Source organism: Coregonus clupeaformis, chromosome 5 (genome assembly GCF_020615455.1).
Source record: "Coregonus clupeaformis isolate EN_2021a chromosome 5, ASM2061545v1, whole genome shotgun sequence".
Taxonomy (NCBI): domain Eukaryota; kingdom Metazoa; phylum Chordata; class Actinopteri; order Salmoniformes; family Salmonidae; genus Coregonus; species Coregonus clupeaformis.
This window is the reverse complement of record NC_059196.1, coordinates 8,659,149-8,685,110: the sequence shown is the minus strand read 5'-3', so window position 1 is coordinate 8,685,110 and position 25,962 is coordinate 8,659,149. Positions and strand designations below refer to the sequence as shown.

Genomic DNA, 25,962 nt, shown 5'->3' with positions numbered 1-25,962 from the left:
CTTTATCCTGTAGTCCATAATCATCTCCTTTCTCTTGATCATGTTGAGGGAGAGGTTGTTGTCCTGGCACCATATGGCCAGGTCTCTGACCTCCCTATAGGCTGTCTCGTCGTTGTCTGTGAAAAGGCCTACCACTGTTGTGTCATCGGCAAACAGTGTTGGAGTCGTGCCTGGCCATGCAGTCATGAGTGAACAGGGAGTACAGGAGGGGACTAAGCACGCACCCCTGAGGGGCCCCTGTGTTGAGGATCAGCGTGGCGGATGTGTTGTTACCTACCCTTACCACCTGGGGACGGCCCGTCAGGAAGTCCAGGATCCAGTTGCAGAGGGAGGTGTTTAGTCCCAGGGTCCTTAGCTTAGTGAACGCTGAGCTGTAGTCAATGAAAAGCATTCTCACATAGGTGTTCCTTTTGTCCAGGTGTGAAAGGGCAGTGTGGAGCGCAATAGAGATTGCATTATCTGTGGATCTGTTGGGGCAGTATGCAAATTGGAGTGGGTCTAGGGTTTCTGGGATAATGGTGTTGATGTGAGCCATGACCAGCCTTTCAAAGCACTTCATGGCTACAGACGTGAGTGCTACGTGTCGATAGTCATTTAGGCAGGTTACCTTAGTGTTCTTGGGCACAGGGACTATGGTGGTTTGCTTGAAACATGTTGGTATTACAGACTCAGACAGGGAGAGGTTAAAATGTCAGTGAAGACACTTGCCAGTTGGTCATCACATGCTCGGAGTACACGTCCTGGTAATCCGTTTGGCCCTGCGGCCTTGTGAATGTTGACCTGTTTAAAGGTCTTACTCACATCGGCTAAGGAGAGCGTGATCACACAGTCATCCAGAACAGCTGATGCTCTCATGCATGTTTCAGTGTTACTTGCCTCGAAGCGAGCATAGAAGTAATTTAGCTCGTCTAGTAGGCTCGTGTCACTGGGCAGCTCGCGGCTGTGCTTCCCTTTGTAGTCTGTAATAGTTTGCAAGCCCTGCCACATCCGACGAGCGTCGGAGCCGGTGTAGTACAATTAGATCTTAGTCCTGTATTGACGCTTTGCTTGTTTGATGGTTCGTCGGAGGGCATAGCGGGAATTCTTATAAGCTTCCGGCTCAGTGCGGATGTTGCCTGTAATCCATGGCTTCTGGTTGGGGTATGTATGTACAGTTACTGTTGGGACGACGTCATCGATGCACTTATTGATGAAGCCGGTGACTGATGTGGTGTACTCCTCAATGCCATCGGAAGAATCCCGGAATATATTCCAGTCTGTGCTAGCAAAACAGTCCTGTAGCTTAGCATCTGCTTCATCTGACCACTTTTTTATTGACCAAGTCACTGGTGCTTCCTGCTTTAGTTTTTGCTTGTAAGGAGGAATCAGGAGGATAGAATTATGGTCAGATTTTCCAAATGGAGGACGAGGGAGAGCTTTGTACGTGTCTCTGTGTGTGGAGTAAATGTGGTCTAGAGTTTTTTTCCCGCTGGTAGAAATGAGGTAAAAGTTTCCCTGCATTAAAGTCCCCGGCCACTAGGAGCGCCGCCTCTGGATGAGCGTTTTCCTGTTTGCTTATGGCCATATACAGTTCATTGAGTGCGGTCTTAGTGCCAGCATCGGTTTGTGGTGGTAAATAGACAGCTACGAAGAATATAGATGAAAACTCTCTTGGTAAATAGTGTGGTCTACAGCTTATCATGAGATACTCTACCTCAGGCGAGAAAAACCTTGAGACTTCCTTAGATATCGTGCACCAGCTGTTGTTTACAAATATACATAGACCGCCACCCCTTGTCTTACCAGAGGCTGCTGTTCTATCCTGCCGATACAGTGTATAACCTGCCAGCTGTATGTTATTCATGTCATCGTTCAGCCACGACTCTGTGAAACATAAGATATTACGGTTTTTAATGTCCCGTTGGTAGGATATTCGTGCCTGTAGTTCGTCCGTTTTATTATCAAGCAATTGTATGTTGGCCAGTAGTATCGATGGCAAAGGCAGATTAGCCACTCATCGCCGGCTCCTTACCAAGCACCTCGATCTCCTTCCGCTATATCTCCTTTTCTCTCTACTGCGAATGATGGGGATGAGGGCTCTGTCGGGTGTCTGGAGCAAATCCCTCTCGTCGGACTCATAAAAGAAAAATTATTCGTCCACTTCAAGGTGAGTAATCGCTGTCCTGATGTCCAGAAGCTCTTTTCGGTCATAAGAGATGGTAGCAGCAACATTATATACAAAATAAGTTACAAACAATGCGAAAAAACACACAAAATAGCACGGTTGGATAAGAGTCCATAAAACGACAGCCATCCCCTCCGGCACTATCACTATCACTGACTATCTAGGACAAGGGTGGACTGGAACCAGAAATCAACCCGGGAATTTCTAACACACCGGACCATTTTATTACTGTTCAATTTTTTTCATTGAGGCCCCAATTATTGGCCAAATAATGATCATTCTGCAAAGAAAACTAAAAAAACTTTTGCAGTCCCACTGGGCTAAAGATCAACCCATCTGGCATTTGCCCTAACTGCCCTACAGCCAATCCGTTTTTGTGAAAAAGACTGTGTTCTGTGTTTGTCTATGCTGTACTGTGAACTTCAAATGTGCATGGGTCAAAGTGTGCGGAGGCTTCCCTCTCCACATTACCTACAATACTTATGTGTCAGTAGGTAGTTGGACTATGATAACAGATGCCAATCTAAGATTCACAGCCTGTAATTGGCTAGTTGCCATCAATGATTTCAACCAACCATCTAAGAGGCCTACGGCAGATAGAAAACAAATAAAAATAGCTGCTATCAAGGAATAAGATCAAACACTTTTACTCCTTATTGACAGAGGTGGTATCTACTGGAGGTTTCTCCCAGTCTCAGACACTTGTATTCCATATAGACACACAAGCACACACACACGCGCACGCACACGCACGCACGCACACACACACACACACACACACACACACACATACACACACACACACACACACACACACACACACACACACATTCCAATCATCATCTTCCATCTAGGCTTCAGTCAGCTGTGCTGCTTTGGGAGTATGACATAGACTATGCAGTGCGTATGGATGCTTGTGGCTAGAAGGGGGTCGTTGAGTATTCATCCAGGTCTGCACTTCAGCGCAGGTCACCTGCTCATGGATGATGGAAGTCAGGGTTATGAGGTCAGCTTATGATGGGAGAAGACACTAATAGCCTCTCAGTGAGCTGGCAGACAATGAGATAATAGGCTATTGTGTAATGTGTGTTTCTTATAAAGGTTTTCAGCAATAAAATTAAATAGAATGTATGATATTGTATCTCTATGGCTTTCAGCCTGTGTTTTTTAATCATTCTGTAAATCCATGGATTGTCAATTGTCATATCTGACTTGGCTTATTCATTTTAGCTCCTAGTGGAGCATAGGGCCTCAATATCTGGTTATATCTTGACACAAAACAAACTCCAATAGTTTCATCTGTATGACCTACAGGAGTATCCCTCTGACTTCAACTTCTTACCACACCCCGAGCTCAACGAGTATCTGAAACTGTGTATGCGATTGGGAGATAGCTAGCCGTTGCTATTATCTCGCATCTTGGGATAAGCGTACATGATGCACAGCAGGTAAAAGGATAAGGCTGGATGCTGGTATAGCCCCAGTGAGCACTGCAAGGACAATCAGTTCAAACACAAGCTTTCAGCACAGCAGTGAGAACAATCTCACATAAATAAAGAATTGGAGCGGGCAATAAATTAGATCAGACAGCACAGGGCATCTGCAGGGTAAAGGCACAGGCCTGGGTCCCCCGGGGCAATGCTTTCAAATAGGCAGGAGGCAGGAGCACGTGATGAAGGGAGCGAGAGAGGGAGATAGAATCCCTGAGCTAACCTCTCGGCTGCTGAGTCTAAAGAAAGTTCCTCATGTAGAGTGCACACCGTCGTACACACAGATGTGTGCATTCACACAGACACGAATGCACGCACACATACTCACAAAAAAATGCAGACACGCATAGAGCGAGAGAGAGAGATAAAGACAATCATGTAAATGCGCAATCATCAATTTTGTATTTTAGCTGACACACACATACACACACACACATACACACACACAGCTCTTGTAATTAAAGCTGAATATGTAAATTATCTCTATTTTTCTTTGTCTCCGTTTCAGGGCCCGTTCTCGGCCTTCGTCACTCACAGCTAATGGATGTCCTCACACAGTATGCCTACAATGAGAGTTTCTGGGACAATGGGAATGGGAGCTTCAATGACACGGAGAGTGGGCAGAAGCACCCGTACAATTACTATGCCATGCTCCTGACACTGCTCATCCTCGTAATCGTCTTTGGCAATGTGTTGGTGTGCATGGCCGTGTCCAGGGAGAAGGCCCTCCAGTCCACCACCAATTACCTGATCGTCAGCCTGGCCGTGGCTGACCTGCTGGTGGCCACCTTGGTTATGCCCTGGGTGGTCTATCTGGAGGTAGGTTACCTACACACCCACGCATGCTCTTTCATTGGCAGAAAGGCTTGAAGCTAAAGATACAGTGTCGTTTTTCTTTACCCTGTGGTTGTTGGAGGTAGGCTGTACACCCATGCATCTTTGTCATTGGCTAAAAGATGCAGTGTAGTTTTCTTTCCAATGAGGATGCACAGCAGATTGCGTACATAATCATAGCTGAAGCAAAATAAACACACACAAACAACAGGTTGTTTGATTACACTTATGCCAATCAGGGTTTCTTTTACCCTTCCTCTTTGATTTTGCTCTTGCATTGACCCTCCTGCTCAGTCCTCCAAAATGAAAACAAACCATTAGGGCCACCATTGTTGATCTGAAAAATAATACATTCAAAGTGCTCCTTTATTAATGGTCTGGTTATGGAACAACTTTCCCAAGTTGTCTGTCATTGAAGCATTTTTAGCATTATGCAAACAGAAGCCTAATTGTTCTGACAAGAAATTGCAAATGAAAGGAAAAGGCTACAATTGCTGGAACAACGTGAATGGAATGTGTGTCTGTTTTTATTGTGTATCTTCTCCACATAACTGGTTCAAGATATTAATTTTAACTAAATGAATAATAAATACACTTAAATATATTTTAAAAAATGTACTACATGGCTTTAAAGAGCATGAGAACTAATAGCTCTGCCGTTAAAAAAAAAATACATACACGTCATCACGTTTTATGATGCCAATTTACCACGCAATAAAAGATTAAAGTTTAAATCCATGAAAAAAAATATATGTAAGTAATTATGGTTCCATGCAATGTAATTGTGGAATTTAATAGATAAGAATTAAGATGGCATCAGCATTAAATTGTGGGAAATAGCATTGCATATTATAACTGACAGTTTAATGAGTCACTCAATAAAAAAGTAATCACTCTAGCAAATAGGCTGTAATGTTGATAAAATGTCTACTGTAGACAGGAGGTCAGACGATTAAGTCTAAACAAAGTGAGAAAATTAATAAATTCACATCATGAAAAGAATGGCGCTGTACCTTGAAAGCTACAGTGCTATGAAAAAGTATTTGCCCCCTTTCTAATTTTCTCTACTTTTGCATATTTGTGATACTGAATGTTATCAGATCTTCAACCAAATCCTAAAATTAGATAAAGGGAACATAAGTGAACAAATAACACAACAATTACATATTTATTTCATAAACAAAGTTATGCAACACCCAATTCCCCTGTGTGAAAAAGTAATTGCCCCCTTACACTCAATAACTGGTTGTGCCACCTTTAGCTGCAATGACTCCAACCAAATTGCTTCCTGTAGTTGTTGATCAGTCTCTCACGTCGCTGTGGAGGAATTTTGGCCCACTCTTCCATGCAGAACTGCTTTAACTCAGTGACATGTGGGTTTTCAAGCATGAACTGCTCGTTTCAAGTCCTGCCACAACATCTCAATTGGGATTAGGTCTGGACTTTGACTAGGCCATTCCAAAACTTCGAATTTGTTGCTTTTTAGCAATTTTCATGTAGACTTGATTGTGTGTTTTGGATCATTGTCTTGCTGCATGACCCAGCTGCGCTTCAGCTTCAGCTCACAGACAGATTGTCTGACATTCTCCTGTAGAATTCTCTGATACAGAGCAGAATTCATGGTTCCTTCTATTAAGGCAAGTCGTCCAGGTCCTGAGGCAGCAAAGTATCCCCAAACCATCACACCACCACCACCATGCTTGACCTTTGGTACGACGTTCTTACTGTGGAATGCAGTGTTTGGTTTTCGCCAGGCATAATGGGACCCATCTCGTCCCAAAAGTTATTAGGTTTTGGTTGAAGATCTGATGACATTCAGTATCACAAATATGCAAAAGTAGAGAAAATTAGAAAGGGAGAAAATACTTTTTCATAACACTGTATCTAGCTTAGTATGTGGAGCAGCAGCACTGGCAATGTCAAAATGTAAAACGTATGTACTCATTCCCCAGATATACTGTAGCTAGGTTAGACAACATCGGTGAATTATTATGTATTATTTTGTGATGTGACTTTTAAAACTGTCTTGTGTGATCTAGGTGTGTGCTGTGTGAACCACGTAAGGTTGAATCAATGCCCAGTGACATTTGCGACGTAAAGCAGCAGAACGGTAGCCTTGGGCAACAACACAATCAACCTCATTCCAGCAAAGCAATTGAGGGCAGGAAGTAGAACAGGTTTCGGAGAAAAACCCCTTGCCTTACCTCGCTGTGTTAGGATGTTATTTTTGACCGTGGTCTTTGGCCAGTGATGTGAGAGGCCATCCAAGACTGCAGTGAAATAATCCTCCTGTGTGTGTATCAATGAGCCCGTCTCCTGATTACCAGGGCTATCAAATTACACTGAAATCGATAGCCTGTCATGTGCTTTGGAGAAAAACTGACTTGATCTCTTGCTCTAGCATCCAAGAAAACCTCAATGATTCTCCTGTGTTTATATGGTCTACTTACATTTTACATTTGTTTAAATGTTTAGACATTTAGCCGATGCTCTTATCCAGAGCGACTTACAGGAGCAATTAGGATGAAGTGCCTTGCTCAAGGGCACATCGGCAGATTGTTCACCTAGTTGGCTCAGGGATTCGAACCAGCGACCTTTCGGTACTGGCCCAATGCTCTAAACCGCTAGGCTACTTCTGACAAAAGGTTGAGAAATGCCACACAGTAGGTTAACTCATTACACAACCTTTCCACAGTGACCCTCAGCTCTCTTCAAACGGGCCTCTCAATTGTATTACAAAGGATACCAAGTTTAAGGTCATGTGTGGATTAGTACACGCTTAACAAGAAGTTAAGGATATACCGAATGAGATTTGAAGGTTTGTTGTGCACAAATCCCATTCAGTTTGTCTTACCGACTAATAGTAGCATAACCAGCCTTTACAATGCTTTGGAAATGGCACAAATTAAAATATGTGCCTCTTACGTGGTAGGCTGCAGCTTGGCAACATTATAAGGGCTTATTGTTAACATGAGAATAAGCACTGCCTTCAAGTGAAATGGGTGAATTTTTTTGGCAACGTCTTTGCGTTTGTTTGGATGATTCACACTCTTGAAACATTCGATTTCTAGCGGAGAAAAGAGATGTCATGTAGGATTATGCTTCGACACGACCAAAATAAACACATTGATCTTTTGTTGTGACAATGTCGTGTTTGGGTCACCATCCCTCTCCCGGGAAAACATTGCTGCGAGACCATTGTCTATCTTTTTCATTTTGGTGAGATCTTGTTCAGGTTCAGGTTAATTTATCTGCCTAGTCTAAGAACAAGCCGTGGTAATGTACTGGTCACAGTCTGCTGCAGGAGCACTGTTGCCCTTTCTTGCTAAATGCTAAATTTGCATGAATTATGAATACATTTTGCTTTCATTCGACCATGCCAAAAGTGGTATATTGAGAGCATCTTCTTGTCATATGCTAGATGACCTTAGATCTTCAGACGTTTATTGGCTTTGATGAGCAGCTGGGAAAGATGCCTCTCTCCCTCACAGTGTGTTAAACAAAGTGTCTGTGCAGACAGCAAATGAAATGTTGGCATTTCTGAGAACGTGCGATATCTAATGTACAATCTCAACGCAAAATGAGAAAACCAAAACATTCGGACCAAATGAGAAAAGATGTATCGGGCCGCAGTCAACATTAACATAGCAATTGGATTTCTCGCTGTGTTGCATTTACGATGTCACCGATGTTAGGGCATTCCTCGACCAAATCAATCCTACGTTTGCCAGCATCACTAACATCATGGTGGAAGTAGATATATGTTTCCAATAAGCCATGATCCAAGATGTCTATGGGTGTTAGTCATGAGCTCTATTCCCACCAGTTAGAGAGGAGTGTTAATAGGCTGATGTGTGGAGCCTGGTATAGAGGAACTTTCATTAGGCTTGTCAGATCATTCTTTAATCACTGGCAGGGCTGCAGACAGACAACCAGAAGCAAAGACATAACCCTCTTCAAGCCTGAGCTTGGCATAATTAATAACACACTGCCTCAGGACTGAGATCAATCAGACAGGTCTCCTTGAGCCCAGCCTCGCAGCTCTGGCTGTTTAAAAAAAAGGAAAGGGTGAGATGCAGATATCTCTGGGCTTGACAACTCTAATAAAATTCAGTGAGAAACTGAGTGAGATGCAAAGCACCACTCTCAGTAGTGGGGAAATGAGGATCTGCCACGATGGGCGGGCTTTGAAGCGCACTGTCAGTCATGCAGGGATGTTATCTAGTAGATACCAATGGGAGCCCTGTTCTTGTGGAGAGTGGAGGTGGTTTGTGAATAAGAATGGGTTCATCAGGCTCTTGGGAATGAAGTAGAAGAATAGGCTACTCATTATACGTTAAAATCTCTCTCTCTCTCTCTTTGTTGTGAGTGGAAGGATGAGGACTTGGTGTGTGTGTGTGTAAACCAGAGGAAGAGGCGAAGCGAGACCTCTCGCTAAAATATGCCCAAAATAAGGACAGTTTGTTTCTATGGGCTTATTTTGGACCTAAGCTTGTCGCCTCTCTTCCCGCCTTTGGGACAACGACTCCCATTGTTAGGGTGGAGACGTACATCTCTTCATTATATACAGCTCTCTGGTGTAAACTGGAAGGTGCACACAGCACAGAAGAAGCGAATGAGACGAGACCAAAAAGACATGAGAACAAATGGACATAAACGCTCATAAAAAATACAACAAAAACTAGATTATTGCGATAAAGGCATTTGTAATACCGCGCAAAAACATACATTTGAATTAATCAAATGAATTAGATATATTGCCCAGCCCTAAGCCATGGTAGCCAAAATAATAGGTAACTGGGCATTTCTATACATGACCCTAAGCATGATGGGATATGAATTGCTTAATTAACTCAGGAACCACACCTGTGTGGAAGCACCTGCTTTCAATATACTTCGTATCCTTCATTTACTCAAGTGTTTCCATTATTTTGGCTATTCTCTCTCTCTCTCTCTCTCTCTCTCTCTCTCTCTCTCTCTCTCTCTCTCTCTCTCTCTCTCTCTCTCTCTCTCTCTCTCTCTCTCTCTCTCTCTCTCTCTCTCTCTCTCTCTCTCTCTCTATATATATATATATATATATATATATATATATATATACTGTATATATACACATTACCAACAGTATGTGGACACCTGCTTGTCGAACATCTCATTCCAAAATCATGAGTATTAATATGGAGTTGGTCCCCCCTTTGCCGCTATAACAGCCTCCACTCTTCTGAGAAGGCTTTCCACTAGATGTTGGAACATTGCTGCGGGGACTTGCTTCCATTCAGCCACAAGATTATTAGTGAGATCGGGCACTGATGTTGGGCGATTAGGCCTGGCTCGCAGTCGGCATTCCAATTCATCCCAAAGGTGTTCGCTGGGGTTGAGGTCAGGGCTCTGTGCAGGCCAGTCAAGTTCTTCCACATCGATCTGGACAAACCATTTCTGTATGGACCTCGCTTTGTGCACAGGGGCATCGTCATGCTGAAACAGGAAAGGGCCTTCCCCAAACTGTTGCTACAAAGTTGGAAGCACAGAATCGACTATCATGCAGCTCCCTCCTGGACTCCCATGCAGAAATATCAGCCCACAGAGAGAAGCACGAGATTAAACTTCACTCAACTTTCTAGAGCGGTGGTCACCAACTGGTCGATCGCGATCGACTGGTCGATCTCCAAGGCATTCCTGGTCGATCGCCAAACATTTCTGTAAAAACCCAACGATAAAGCCTTGTGTTCCTATTTTTTTCATCTCGGGCTGTTGGTGGTAGGTACACCTGATTCAGCTGCCCTGCGCGCCGGGTAGGCCAACTGTTGCCATTTTTAACCATTTCATGCGTCTGAAGGTACGAACTCTGCCTTCCCGGAGGGCCCAGAGAGCAAATAAAGTGCACTATAGGCCTACAGCTGGCCAATCGGATGGCTCAGATGACCGTGACTGCAGTAACGTAGCAGGCATAAAAGAAAGCTACAGCAAAGTTGATACTGTGAGATTTCACAACGTTTAAAACCATGACTAGAGAGAGACTGTCAACGAGTACAGCAAAGAGATGCTGTTTTTATGAGTGAGTTCATGTTTAAGTTCTTACTCAGCACTGTCAACACTTTGTATTCAACACTTTTATAAGCCATAAAATGCGCGTTCTTCCTATTTACATGAGTAGGAAAGTGTATCTATAGGCTTGCTGTCACGGATTCTGCCGAGGCTGCTCCTCCTCCTTGCTCGGGCAGGCTTCGGCGTTCGTCGTCCCCGGAGTACTAGCTACTGCCGATCGATGTTTCGTTGTTTGTCTTGTTTTGTCTTGAGTAGTTACACCTGTTGTCTATTATGTTTGATTGTATAGCCTATAATTACCCTTGTCTCACGTTTGGTATTTGTGTGTTATTGTTTTGTGTCTAGTCGGTATCGGCATTGCTGTATTTTCCATATTACGTGTATAGTGTTTTTCCCTCCAGGTTCGGAGGTTTTGTTTTGCGCTTTACATTCAGTAAAGTAAGTCTGCTAGTATCTCTGTGTCCTGCGCTTGACTTCACTCGCCGCATACACATCGCACCTTGACAGAATAACACACCACACCATGGAGTCAGCAGGATCAGCGGTACCAACGGGATCATTGGAGGAGCGCGTAAGCAGCCAAGACGCCATGATCCAGAGACTGGGCACCGCCATGCAGGATGTTATGAACACTTTGAGCCGATGGGAGAGAGGAGGTTTGCCCACACCTCCTCCAACAATACCACCACCCGCAGCCATACCCATCGTTCCATCTCCGGAGTCCAGTGGGATTCGGCTCTCGCTCCCGAGGGCTTATGATGGCACCGCGGCCAGGTGTCAGGATTTCCTGCTCCAAGTAGAACTCTACCTGGCAACCATTCACCCGGCGCCCTCGGGATACGAGAGCGTTTCCGCCCTCATCTCCTGTCTGTCCGGCAAGGCACTGGAGTGGGCCAATGCCGAATGGAGGGGAATAGACGCCGCTACAGTCAGTTATGCAGAGTTCTCCCGCCGCTTCAGGGCGGTTTTCGATCATCCCCCAGAGGGGAAAGCGGCGGGGGAGCGTCTGTTCCACCTCAGACAGGGGAAGAGGAGCGCGCAGGAATTCGCACTGGATTTCCGGACTCTGGCGGCCAATGCGGGATGGAATGAGAGGGCCCTCATCGACCACTATAGGTGCAGCCTACGGGAGGACGTTCGCCGAGAGTTGGCCTGCAGGGACACCAACCTAAGCTTCGATCAGTTGGTGGACATGTCGATTCGTCTGGATACCCTGTTGGCTACCCGCGGACGTCCGGAGCTGGGGCCGTCCATTCCATCCCCCCAGCACCTCCGAGCCGAGCCCTATGGAGCTCGGGGTGCTGGTGCTAGAGAGAGGAGGAGAGAGACCAGGAGAGAGGCCGTCCCCTGCACCAACTGTGGCCGCAGAGGACACACTGCGGTTCGGTGCTCGGGAGGGTCTCCTAGGGATCGAGGCAGCAGGTCACGCACTGATGAGTCATTCCAGGTGAGTAAGCGCCCAACTCACCCAGAGCTCTCTGTTGTCCACATGTGTATCCAAGTTGTGTTTCCCGAGGTTTCTTCTCACTCCCAGCATAAGGCGCTAGTCGATTCAGGCGCAGCTGGGAATTTTATTGATCGCAGTTTCTGTTATAAGTTAGGGATTCCCCTCATACCAGTCGATGTGCCCTTCCCTATCCATGCCCTAGACAGCCGCCCTTTGGGGTCGGGATTGATTAGGGAGGTCACAGCGCCACTTAAGATGAAGACGCAGGGGGGTCATGAGGAGATTATACAGTTGTATTTGATCGACTCTCCTGCGTTTCCCTTGGTGTTGGGGCTTCCTTGGTTAATATCTCATGACCCCAACATTTCATGGCAACAGAGGGCTCTCAGGGAATGGTCTGATCAGTGTGTCGGGCGTTGTATAGGTGTTTCCGTAGGGGCGACAATGGTGGAAAGTCCGAACCAAATGCCCGCACTGCACATTCCTCCTGAGTATACAGATTTGGCACTCGTCTTCAGTAAGAAGAGGGCGACTCAATTACCACCTCATAGACAGGGGGATTGTGCGATAGACCTCCAGGCAGGCGCTGCACTTCCGCATAGTCATGTGTATCCTCTGTCTCCAGAGGAGACGGCGGCTATGGAGACATACGTCACCGAATCTCTGGGACAGGGATACATACGGTCCTCGAGTTTCTTTTTTGTGAAGAAGAAGGATGGAGGTTTGCGCCCGTGTATTGATTACCGTGGTCTCAATCAGATTACCATTAAATACAGTTATCCTCTCCCTCTGATTGCGAGTATGACGGAGTCATTACACGGGGCGCGATTCTTCACAAAATTGGATCTCAGGAGCGCTTACAACCTGGTGCGCATTAGGGAGGGAGATGAATGGAAAACAGCATTTAGTACCACCTCGGGTCACTATGAGTACCTCGTCATGCCCTATGGGTTAATGAATGCTCCTTCAGTCTTCCAATCATTTGTGGACGAGATTTTCCGGGATTTGCATGGACAGGGTGTAGTGGTGTATATTGATGACATTCTAATATACTCCGCTACACGAGCCGAGCATGTGTCCCTGGTGCGTCGGGTGTTGGGTAGGCTGTTGGAGCATGACTTGTATGTGAAGGCGGAGAAATGCCTGTTTTTCCAGGAGTCCATCTCCTTCCTGGGACATCGGTTGTCCGCGTCAGGGGTGGAGATGGAGATTGACCGCGTTTCAGCCGTGCGTAATTGGCAGACTCCCACCACGGTTAAGGAGGTGCAGCGGTTTTTGGGTTTTGCCAATTACTACCGGAGGTTTATCTGGGGTTTTGGACAGGTAGCAGCTCCCATCACCTCCCTGCTAAAGGGGGGCCCGGTGCGTTTGCAGTGGTCGGCTGAGGCGGACAGGGCGTTTAGACATCTGAAGGACCTGTTCACCTCAGTTCCGGTGCTGGCACATCCGGACCTCTCTTTGGCGTTCCAAGTGGAGGTGGATGCGTCAGAGGCGGGGATTGGTGCTGTACTGTCTCAACGCTCGGGCACGCCTCCTAAACTCTGTCCCTGTGCCTTTTATTCTAAGAAGCTCAGTCCGGCGGAACGTAATTATGACGTGGGGGACAGGGAGCTGCTAGCGGTGGTTCAAGCCCTAAAGGTGTGGAGGCATTGGCTTGAGGGGGCTAAACACCCTTTCCTCATTCTGACTGACCATCGTAACCTGGAGTACATCCGGGCAGCGAGGAGACTGAACCCTCGTTAGGCTAGGTGGGCCATGTTTCTGGCCCGGTTTGTATTTAAGCTCACGTATATACCAGGGTCACAGAACGTGAAGGCAGATGCCCTGTCCCGGCGATATGACACAGAGGAGAGGTCCATTGAGCCCACTCCCATACTTCCAGAGTCTTGTCTGGTGGCACCGGTGGTGTGGGAGGTCGATGCGGAGATTGAGCGGGCGTTACTGTCACACCCTGGCTCTGGGACTCTATATGTTGAGCCAGGGTGTGTTCATTCTATGTGGTTTATTTCTATGTTGGGGGTTCTGGTTTGTTGTTTTCTATGTTTGCCTTAGTGACTCCCAATCAGAGGCAACGAGTGTCAGCTGTTGGCTGGTTGTCTCTGATTGGGAGCCATATTTAACTGTCTGTTTTTCACTTTGTGTTTGTGGGTTTTTGTTCCGTGTTCGGTCATTGTCACCGTGGACGTTACGAGTCGTTTGTTGTTTTGTTCGTGCTTTAATTTAATAAAGTAAACATGTTCATTCATCACGCTGCGCATTGGTCTCTCCCTGACGATCGTGACAGTTACGTACAGACCCTACTCCTCCTGAGTGTCCAGAGGGGCGGAAGTACGTGCCGCTCGAGATCCGTGATCGACTGATATATTGGGCTCACACGTCACCCTCCTCTGGTCATCCTGGTATTGGCCGGACAGTGCACTGCCTTAGTGAGAAGTACTGGTGGCCAACCTTAGCTAAGGACGTGAGGGTTTATGTCTCCTCCTGCTCGGTGTGCGCCCAGTGTAAGGCACCTAGACACCTGCCCAGGGGGAAGTTACAACCCCCACCCGTTCCACAACGGCCTTGGTCTCACCTATCGGTGGACTTTGTCACGGACCTTCCCCCCTCCCAGGGGAATACCACGATTTTGGTCGTTGTGGATCGGTTTTCTAAGGCCTGCCGTCTCATTCCAATGCCAGGTCTCCCTACTGCCCTACAAACTGCTGAGGCCCTGTTTACACACGTCTTCCGGCACTACGGGGTGCCTGAGGATATAGTGTCTGATCGGGGTCCCCAGTTCACCTCTAGAGTCTGGAGGGCGTTTATGGAACGTTTGGGGGTCTCGATTAGCCTTACCTCGGGTTTTCACCCTGAGAGTAATGGGCAGGTGAAGAGAGTAAACCAGGATGTGGGTAGGTTTCTGAGGTCCTATTGCCAGGACCGGCAGGAGGAGTGGTCGGGGTATATCCCCATGGGCAGAGATTGCCCAAAACTCACTTCGCCACTCCTCCACTAATCTTACTCCTTTTCAGTGTGTGTTGGGGTATCAGCCGGTCCTGGCACCCTGGCATCAGAGTCAGATCGAGGCTCCTGCGGTGGATGAGTGATTTCGGCGCTTGGAGGAGACATGGAACGCTGCGCATGTCCATCTGCAGCGGGCTATCAGTAGGCATAAGGCGAGCGCCGATCGCCACCGCAGTGAGGGTCCAGTTTATGCACCTGGAGATCGAGTCTGGCTCTCGACTCGAAACCTGTCCCTTCGCCTGCCCTGCCGGAAGCTGGGTCGGCGGTTTGTGGGGCCATTTAAAGTCCTGAGGAGATTGAACAAGGTATGTTATAGGTTACAACTGCCCATAAATTACCGCATTAACCCCTCGTTCCATGTGTCTCTCCTCAGGCCGGTGGTAGCTGGTCCACTCCAGGAGAATGAGATACGAGAGGCTCCTCCGCCCCCACTGGACATCGAGGGGGCTCCGGCGTACTCAGTCCGGTCCATCGTGGATTCGAGACGTCGGATGGGGGGTCTGCAGTATCTCGTGGAGTGGGAGTGGTACGGTCCGGAGGAACGGTGCTGGGTCCCTAGGAGGGACATCTTAGATCCCTCCCTCTTGACGGAGTTCCACCGGTGTCATCCGACTCGCCCTGCTCCGCGTCCTCCTGGCCGTCCCCGAGGCCGGGGTCGGCGCACGGCTGGAGCCGCGCGTCAAGGGGGGGGGGGGTACTGTCACGGATTCTGCCGAGGCTGCTCCTCCTCCTTGCTCGGGCAGGCTTCGGCGTTCGTCGTCCCCGGAGTACTAGCTACTGCCGATCGATGTTTCGTTGTTTGTCTTGTTTTGTCATGAGTAGTTACACCTGTTGTCTATTATGTTTGATTGTATAGCCTATAATTACCCTTGTCTCACGTTTGGTATTTGTGTGTTATTATTTTGTGTCTAGTCGGTATCGGCATTGCTGTATTTTCCATATTACGTGTATGGTGTTTTTCCCTCCAGGTTCGGAGGTTTTGTTTTGTGCTTTACATTCAGTAAAGTAAGTCTGCTAGTATCTCTGTGTCCTGCGCTTGACTTCACTCGCCGCATACACATCGCACCTTGACACTTGCGTTGTTATCATTATTAGCGGCTTGGGTCTTTTTTAATATTGAGGATTTATTTATCTTTCTCTGTTCATCTGAGTAACAACATTTATTTGTGCATGAGGCAGAAATAATGCGGTGCGACTCGAGTTTCTCCATCAGCTGGAAGACGGTGTCCCTTTTTGGTCAGTATCAGTGGAGGAAAGGGAGAGCGGAGAGATGTTGAGAGGCGGACCCTCAGTCTGCTGCTCTCTCCCTCCGCTGAGACTGACCAACAGATGCAGGCACCATCAACCCAGTAAAATAAAAATATAAACACAACATGTTACAGTTCATATAAGGAAATCAGTCAATTGAAATAAATTCCTTAAGCCCTAATCTATAGATTTCACATGACTGGGCAGCGGTGCAGCCATGGATGGGCCTTGGAGGGCACAGGCCCACCCACTTGGCAGCCAGGCCCACCTACCTGGGAGCCAGGCACCGCCAATCAGAATGAGTTTTTCCCCACAAAATGGCTTTATTACAGACAGAAATACTCCTCAGCACCCCTCAGCTCAATAAATATGGGTCCAACCTTTACATGTTGCGTTTATATTTTTGTTCAGTATAAATTATTTAAATGTATGCTCACTCAACTGTGCTTCACAATTAATACAACAACTGATCTATTACCGGTGTGATCATATAGCCTACCTCAAATGTTGCCCACCAAAAATTGAGGGAGCATTGGTTGGCACTATGCATTTGGGCAGTTAGCGTTCTCCTGGCATCCACCAAACCCAGATTAGTCCGTCGGACTGACAGATGGTGAAGCGTGATTCATCACTCCAGAGAACGTGTTTCCACTGCTCCAGAGTCCAATGGCGGCAAACTTTACACCACTCCAGCCGACACTTGGCATTGCGCATGGTGATCTTAGGCTTGTGTGCGGCTGCTCGGCCATGGAAACCCATTTCCTCCAGAGGCAGTTTGTAACTCAATAGTGAGTGTTGCAACCGAGGACAGACGAGCTGAGCCGTTGTTGCTCCTAGATAATTCCACTTCACAATAGCAGCACTTACAGTTGACCGGGGCAGATCTAGCAGGACAGAAATTTGACGAACTGACTTGTTGGAAAGGTGGCATCCTATGACGGTGCCACAGTACAAGTCACTGAGCTCTTCATTAAGGCCATTCTACTACCAATGTTTGTCCATGGAGATTGCATGACTTTGTGCAAAATGTTATACACCTGTCAGCATCGGGTGTGGCAGAAATAGCCGAATCCACTAATTTGAAGGGGTGTCCAAATACTTTTGTAGTGTATATACACTCAGTTGCCAGTTTATTAGGTATACCACCCTGTTCACGAAAATGGTTTGCTCTTACAGACAGTGAGTCATGTGGCTTGCTATATAAAGCAGGCAGCCACACATCGAGGCATTCAGTTACTGTTCAATTGAACGTTAGAACGGGCAAAACTAGAAAAACTATGCGACTTTCAGCGTGGTATGATCGTCGGTGCCAGGTGTACCAGATCCAGTATCTCAGAAACGGCTGGCATCCTCTGCTTTTCACGCATGACAATGTCTAGGGTTTACCGAGAATGGTGCAACAAATAAAAAAACATCCAGTTAGTGGCAGTCCTGTGGTCTGAAAACAGCTCGTTGAGAGAAGTCAAAGTAGAATGGCAAGAGTCGGACAAGCTAACTGGTAGGCCACAGACAGGCAAATAACGGCACAGTACAACAGTAGTGTGCAGAAATGCATCTCGCAACGCACAACTCGTCGGTCCTTGTCATGGGTGGGCTATTGCAGCAGACGACCACACCGGGTTCCACTCCTATCAGCTAAAAACAAGAAGAAGCGGCTCCAGTGGGCTCGAAATCACCAACACTGGACAATAGAGGAGTGGAAAAACATTGCCTGGTCCGACGAATCCCGGTTCCTGTGCGTCATGCTGATGGCAGAGTCAGGATTTGGCGTAAGCAGCATGAGTCCATGGCCCCATCCTGCCTGGTGTCAATGTTACAGGCTGGTGGCGGTGGTGTAATGGTGTGGGGAATGTTTTCCTGGCACACGTTAGGTCCCATGATACCAATTGAGCAACGTTTGAATGCCACAGCGTATCTGAAAATAGCATCCATTCCCGAAGAATTCAGGCTGTTCAAATCAAATTGTATTTGTCACATGCTTTGTAAACAACAGGTGTAGACTAACTGTGAAATGCTTACTTACGGGCCCTTTCCAACAATGCAAAAAAAAAAATATTATAATAAATTGTAGAGAAAATCAAAAAATAACATGAGGAATATATAGAAAAATAATAACACAAGGAGGAACTTCCGGTACTAGTTGGCTGTACCTGATAAACTGGACACTGAGTGTATATACAACATGGGCCAGCACACCCTTTTGCCCTCTGAACAGCTTAAATTTGTCTGGGCATGGACTCTACAAGGTGTCAAAAGCGTTCCACAGGGATGCTGGCCCATGTTGACTCCAATGCTTCCTACAGTTGTGTCAAGTTGGCTGGTAGTAGATAGCTCGTTCCATCTCATGCCACAGATGCTCAATTGAATTCGATCTGGTGCAGGTCACTGCATTAAGCTGAATTCACTGTCATGTTCGTGGAACCATTCCTGGACAATCCTAGCCTTCTGTCATAGGACATTATCCTGCTGAAAAAATGTATTTGCAGATGAATACACTGCTGCCATAAAGGGATGCACCTGATTGGCAATGATGTTCAGATATCCTGTGGCATTCAAACATTGCTCCACTTTTATCAAGGGGCCCAATGTGTGTGCCATGAAAACACACCCCACACCATCACACCACCACCACCAGCCTGCAATGTTGACACACGGCATGATGGATGCATGTACTCCTGTGGTTTTCTCCATACCCTTGTCCTCCCATCAGCATGAAACAGCAGGCACCGGGATTCATCAGACCAGGCAATGTTTTTCCAATTCTCCAGTGTCCAGTGTTTTTGCTGAAAGAAGTGGGCTAGATTACCTTCGGGTGGTGGACCATTCTTGATAAACACGGGAAACTGTTGGGGGTGAAAAACTCAGCAGCGTTGTAGTTCTTGACACACTCAAACCGGTGCGCCTGGCACCTACTACCATACCTCATTCAAAGGCACTTAAATATTTTGTCTTAACCATTCACCCTCTGAATGGCACACATACACAATCCATGTCTCAACTGTCTCAAGGCTTAAAAATCCTTCTTTAACCTGTCTCCTCCCCTTCAGTTACACTGATTGAAGTGGATTTAACAGGTGACATCAACAAGGGATCATAGCTTTCACCTGGATTCACCTGGTCAGTCTATGTCATGGAAAGATCTGTGTACACTCAGTATATACTGTATACACTGATTTTTTGATTGATTCCGATATAAGTGACAGGGAAATGATGGTTAATGGAGCAGGCATTGGAAGATTCATGAGAACAGATGGAAAGATAAGAACATCTATTGAGGAACATTTAGGGAAAAAACATCTGTTGAAAACCAGTCAGTGCTTGAGTCAGTGCTTGAGGGGGATAAAACAAACAGTTCTGTTGTCTCTAAATTTTGGAACATCTTTCTTTCAGGTGGTGGGAGAGTGGAGGTTTAGTAAAATCCACTGTGACATCTTTGTCACCCTAGATGTCATGATGTGCACTGCTAGCATCCTCAATCTCTGTGCCATCAGCATTGATCGGTAAGTGCCCTTGAAATAGTTGAATCTTGGCTGGAGGCAGGTGCCATTGTGGATTTGTAATGAAAAGCTTTAGATAAAAAATCTTTAAGCAAATTCATTGGAGTCTGGGCCTAGAAGGTCTACTTGCAAACCCATCTGGTACTTTCTATTGAATACCAATTCCATTATTTATGGACTATGCAGTATGCCATTTTCATTTTGCATGATTTTCCACTTCACTGAATTTCATGTCACTAAATGCATATATAGAACAAAAATTAACCTTGGTTATGCGAATACTTACCTCAGAGGTCATTTAAATATTTATTAAAGTAATTTGTATTTGAATACAAAATGTCTGCACATTCTGTATGTGTGGAGAGTATCTTTGAGTTGTTTATACTGCAGATGCTTATTTTAGGTTTTTAAGATATTACTCACGCATGTTTCATAATTAAATCTGTACTATTGAATAAAGAGTACCCTGAAAGTTAGAGTCCTTAATTGAAACAATAACAAAGTGGCCAACTGCCTCTGTTTTGGTAAACAGCTGATGGATGGGCCTGGAGAAATGTAACCACTGTCAAATTCATAGACAGAGCTATGGATGCAAGGACTGTCCATCCATGATATCAAAATTATAATTTTTGAGGCTATATAGTGTGTGTTTACATTTACATTGTTTACAAACATTGGAGTAAAACAAATGTATAGTTTGTGTTCTGATGGAGTACGACAGTTGAACTAAGCTCATGAGGCATTTATAAGTTCTATTCTTCAAGAATCAATGGGTGTATACTGTATATCATTAATTTATAAGTCCAAAAATTGATATAACAACTAAGGATTCTAACTTTAAGTGCTTAAGTTGCCTTAGGCCTCGTACCTAAAGGTTCCCAACTAAATTACAATAAAATAAAGTAAGCCTGTAAAATATTTGTTTACTTCCTATGGATGTCAGCTCACTCAATAATAAGGTCACACAGCAGGCTAGAGGTTAATTGATAAGGTCCCCTACCAGGGATGTAGTGGAGGGTAATGCATATAAACACATTAAATGCACTTTAAGGGTTAATGCACCTTTTTATTTCCTGAATAGCATTTACACACCTGTTACGCTAAATTATACTTTCTTAGCGTTTACTGTACGTTAGTCGTCTACCGTCATCTCAGAGTTTACCCACCTTTTTTTTCTACCCCTACATCCCTGATGTCCCTACCAAGACAATATAGAGAAAGGTGTTTGCTGTCGCTCCACGTCTAGTCTGCACAGTAGAAAAGCCATATTCAAATGTGGCATATCTGTGTGTACTTGTGCAATCGGATCATGTCTGGCAGTTTATCTAACCCTACGGTGTTTTCCCCTTGTCTTTCCTTCCCTCTGCTTCCTTCCACAACAGATACACAGCAGTCGCCATGCCCATGCTGTACAACACACGCTACAGCTCCAGAAGACGAGTCACTGTTATGATCTCAGTGGTGTGGGTTCTGTCCTTTGCAATATCATGCCCCCTGTTGTTCGGCCTAAATAACACAGGTAATAGCAGGAACTTTGAGCTACCTTGCTCTGCTGCACTGTAATCTTTACTATTGCTCAGTGCTTCCACAGTATTTTGGCTTTTATGGCACTAAGGAGTAGACTCAGTATGATAATTATAGGTGATACCAAACTGTATGACTGCTGTGAATGGGGCAAACAGTGTGGTGGTTAGTTTGAATGCTCCTCTTTCATACACATAGTATATTCATCCATAATGGCCCTTTTGGGAATTTTGCACTGTATTGAGCAACTCAGTGGCCTTGTGGTTAGAGTGTCCACCTTGAGATTGAAAGGTTGGGAGTTCGATCCCTGGCAGAGTCATACCAAAGCCTGTATAAACGGGACCCGATGCGTCTCAGCTTGGCACACAGAATTAAGGAGGTACACCGAAGATAAGACTCTGCAATAGACTAGCGTCCTGTCCAGGGGTTGTACTTGTACGTCATGCTACAGAGAATGGCTACTGGTTTGACTGGTATTGTTGTTTTTGACCGCCGCAATCATTTTGTTTTCCTCCCTAGCGACTCGCGACGAGGCCCTGTGCATCATCGCCAACCCGGCTTTTGTGGTGTACTCCTCCATTGTGTCCTTCTACATCCCCTTCATCATCACTCTGCTGGTCTACGTGCAGATTTATGTGGTGCTTCGCAAGCGGCGGAAACGGGTGAACACAAAGCGCTCGTGTCAAGGGACAGGCGACCACGACACAGGCACCACGTTAAAGGTGACTAGGCTGCAAATCATGTTTTTCAAAATTGCTCGACACACTTAGGAGAGCCAATTCAATTAAATCCATTGTCAACAACGTGTCGTGTTTTTGGAGAATGTAATCAAACATGAGGAAGCTAAATATTGTCCACAAAGTGTTTGCTATTTCCAGACATGAGAGGCCAAACACATAGATCATGATTTTGTTGGAGGGGGCAAGAAAAACACACGAGATAGCATTCTAGCCGGGATTGAAAAGGGCACACGCAATTATCCTAAGGCGTTTTAAGAGGGTTCTCTTCGTGTTAGCAACATATTCTGCTGTAATTGGTCATTTCACACGACAAATCCCACTTGGTCATGTTACATTGGCCTACTAGATTGGCAGGAGAGCTGAAATGCAACAGTAATTATGATGTGCCTTTAAGTGACCTTTTCCTTTTCTGGATATTGATTTTAGTGGCATTAAAGCATATCAATACAGGAAAAAAAGCAGTGTTTCTCTCAGACCTCTACATTTTTCATGTACATGCATACCTTTGTCTTGGTGTGGGGAAGAGATGGAGAAGAGAAAATACATTCACAAAGTATTAGGCAATTGCAAGGCAAATTGTCCTCATCACCTTTGTACTGTGAGTCAATAAACCATTTCTGAAACAATATTGTCAGTTTAACTCTGTGGACTTTTTATTTCTGCGCTATTGAGTGTTATAGACGTAATGATTCCAATGGGAATCAAATAACAGCGTACACTCAATAGAATTACAGTTTGTTTTGTTAAGAGTGACTCTGAGACCATTTGGTGCCTGTGCAGTGACTGTGTGATAGCTTCTCTCCCCTGTTGTTGTTTCAGGAGAAGTGCAGTCACCCAGGAGATGTGAGGCTGTGCACTGTGATTGTGAAACCTAATGGGAGCTTTCCTGTCAACAAGAAAAAAGTGGTGTGTCAAGTATTTGTAGTGCTATTTTTACAGAATAACTCTCATAAGGGAATGTCTTTACTTTCAAAGGCAGTTAACAAGGTGTCACCTCTATTGTTCCCATTTCTCCCTGTAAGCAAGATATAGAAGTTACTGCTACGTTACTGCTACTACTACTACTACCACTACTACTGCTTTAACATCGTTGTTGATCTCTGTCAGCAGGTCTTCATCAAAGAGGTGGCCCACGAAGGGGACGACATGGAGTTGGACGAGATGACCAACTGCAAACCTCAGAAACAGAAGAACGTGGACAATGCCACCGCCACGCCTGTCAGCCACCAACTCCTCCTGCCAACCAAGGCCAAAGCCAGCCCCACCTCCGTGCCCCACTCCCCGCCTGAGGGCTCACTCAAAGTGGAGAAGAACGGCGACTCGAAGGACATACTGGCAGAGGTACCCAAAGTGGCTAAAGCGTTTCAGACCGAGGCCTTACCCAACGGCAAAACCCAGACGTCTATCAAGCAGCAACCCACTCTCATGAGTAAGAGGAAGATCTCCCAACAGAAGGAAAAGAAAGCCACTCAAATGTTAGCCATAGTCCTGGGTAAGCCGTTAACACGAATACTACTTTGAATGTTTGAAAGTACTGTTGAACTTTTCAGGAGAGAGGAGGGATACAGACATTGGGGTAAAGTCTATTTTACTTTCACACATCATAAGCAATAAGACAACTCAATAAAAAAGTAGCTGATATCTTTATTTGACTAGCTGTAGTTTTCTGATGCCCTGTATAGGTATATGTTATTCACTTAGTAATCCTTAACTTGAAAAGAGCTTACAGGCAGAAAGTCAGACAATGATGCAGCATTGAGGATAAATCAATTTTGATCAAGTTTAACTTCAGGACATGATTCAATGTTGACATCAATCCAGTAACACGGTACGCGCTGGTTACTCCGATCTTTTCACATTTTGTCTTCTCTCTCTCTCTTTTCAGGTGTATTCATCATATGCTGGCTTCCTTTTTTCATCACTCATATCTTGAACACCCACTGCACCACATGCAAGGTTCCTGCGGAGATGTATAACGCTTTCACGTGGCTGGGGTATGTGAACAGTGCTGTGAACCCCATCATATACACCACTTTCAATATAGAGTTCAGAAAAGCTTTCATCAAGATCCTGCATTGCTAAGGTTGGCATTTGAGGAGGGAGCTGGAATGAAGAAAAGCGTCACTTAAAGCCTACTAAAATATACCTCATCCACGTGAGGACAGTGCACATGACCATAAATCTCAGTGATGATCTTTGAGAAATGGAGAGACTGAGTAAATGCCACACATGAAGTCATGGGGACGTTTGTGGATTATTCTGTGGACTCATGTTCTCCCACATGAATGTATATCGAGGAATAACGTCTTTATCAATGAACTGTTTCTTGGAAATGTCATATTGTTCTTAACCATCGTGCTTGTCGCTTAAGAGCCATCCATGTAAGGAAATGTAAAGAATACACAAGAAGATGTGTTTAAAAACACTAAAGCAAGCCACCTATTTAACCTATATATTGTATATAATGTCTTTTGATAATGGCTGAATCCCGCAAAGAACAATTAGATATCAACAAATCAGTGTTCATCTCAGTATTAAACCTGATAATATTAAACTAGTCATCTATGAGCTCTGCATCTTTAAACCACCCACAGAATGGAATGTGTGTTACATAGAGATGAAATATTTTAACTCATAGTTTTCTCACTGGTCTGCTTGGCAAGAGAGGCAGCAACATATTTGTGATAAATTAAATTATCATTATGATGATTAATAATATGAATATGATTATTATTATTGTTATTATTGTTATTATTATACAGCCACCACTGGTCAATTGTTCCTGTCTGGCTCGGAAGGACCATGAAATAGGTTTTTGTACAATTATTCTTTAAATTTGCTGTACATGCTTTTTATAAACACATTCTATGTGATTATATGCCTGCAATGAAAATGTGATGCATGTTACATTGCTCCTTTACATGGATTCTCATGAAAGGTAAGTTTGAACTGAACTGAATATGTCCAATAAATGAAGTTATGAGATATGTGCTGTGCCATGTAAATGTCTTATTCTTTGATACTCTACATACTGTTTAGATACTGTAATACTTTCTAAATAACTAATACAATAATACAATGCAAAACGTTATACCACTACTAGGCTGAATACTCTATTATAATTGGTCAAGAGGGTGTTGATTATTTTCCTGTAAATACACTGCAAAAAATTATATGGCAATGAAGTAGTTCCAACAAAGAAGTGTAATTGGTTCTCACTAAAGAATATGTAGCATAAAGCTTACTTCATTATTAGATGTATTAGATTTTTTTACTTCATCAGGAATAGTGTACACAGACGTTTCGGCTTTACAGCCTTATTCAGTCTGTAGGTAAAATTTTATTTCATTCAAAACAGTATTTGTAAAAAAATATATATAAGTGCCTCACACTATTCCATATCAATGTTTTCTGCAAATGATTTGAATATTCTCTGTGCAGGAAACCACAGTGGGGCACACACAAACATGTTTGAAAATTTATTTATTTCCATTATAGTGAAAATTCGGATACAATATATCCACTTCAAAAAGACAAATCAACAACAAGTCTTTAGCGTGAATGCCCTTTAGTTTATGTGGCATGACAGGCCCCGTCTCGTAGGATATTATAATGTAATTAGCCCCATGGTAACCATTATCAGAGACTGTGGTTAGAGTCGCTCTACAGAAGATCAAAGCTGCAGGTTCTGATGACAGAGCAGAAATATGTATGTCTTCAGTGTAAAAGGGATGCCACATTCCCTATTCATAGTTCATCTTGAACACTCTCCGTGGATTTTCTGCCCCCCAGTTACCTTTCTTGACATACAGTGGCTTGCGAACAAACAGAAAACTTGAGCGTGCAGAACTATGATGCTGCCACCACCATGCCTCACTGTGGGGATGGTGTTCTCGGGGTGATGAGAGGTGTTGGGTTTGTGCCAGACATAGCGTTTTCCTTGATGGCCAAAAAGCTAAATGTTAGTCACATC

General features: G+C 45.0%; 1 protein-coding gene across 2 annotated transcripts in view; it reads left to right on the top strand.

The window, feature by feature from the left end:
* Positions 1 to 24,976, top strand: part of LOC121561077 (D(2)-like dopamine receptor) — a 37,717-nt gene extending 12,741 nt beyond the window's left edge. Inside the window, exons 2-8 of one of the 2 annotated variants that reach the window (XM_041873763.2) lie at positions 4,163 to 4,473; positions 19,619 to 19,728; positions 21,108 to 21,244; positions 21,769 to 21,971; positions 22,809 to 22,895; positions 23,100 to 23,481; positions 23,875 to 24,976. In XM_041873763.2, the coding sequence (XP_041729697.1) occupies positions 4,195 to 4,473; positions 19,619 to 19,728; positions 21,108 to 21,244; positions 21,769 to 21,971; positions 22,809 to 22,895; positions 23,100 to 23,481; positions 23,875 to 24,071 (1,395 nt within the window). In that variant the 5' untranslated portion in view covers positions 4,163 to 4,194 and the 3' untranslated portion in view covers positions 24,072 to 24,976. Of the gene's footprint in view, positions 1 to 4,162; positions 4,474 to 19,618; positions 19,729 to 21,107; positions 21,245 to 21,768; positions 21,972 to 22,808; positions 22,896 to 23,096; positions 23,482 to 23,874 lie in introns of both variants that reach the window. The other variant, XM_041873761.2, reaches the window with a different exon arrangement.
* The last annotated feature ends 986 nt before the right edge of the window (positions 24,977 to 25,962 follow it).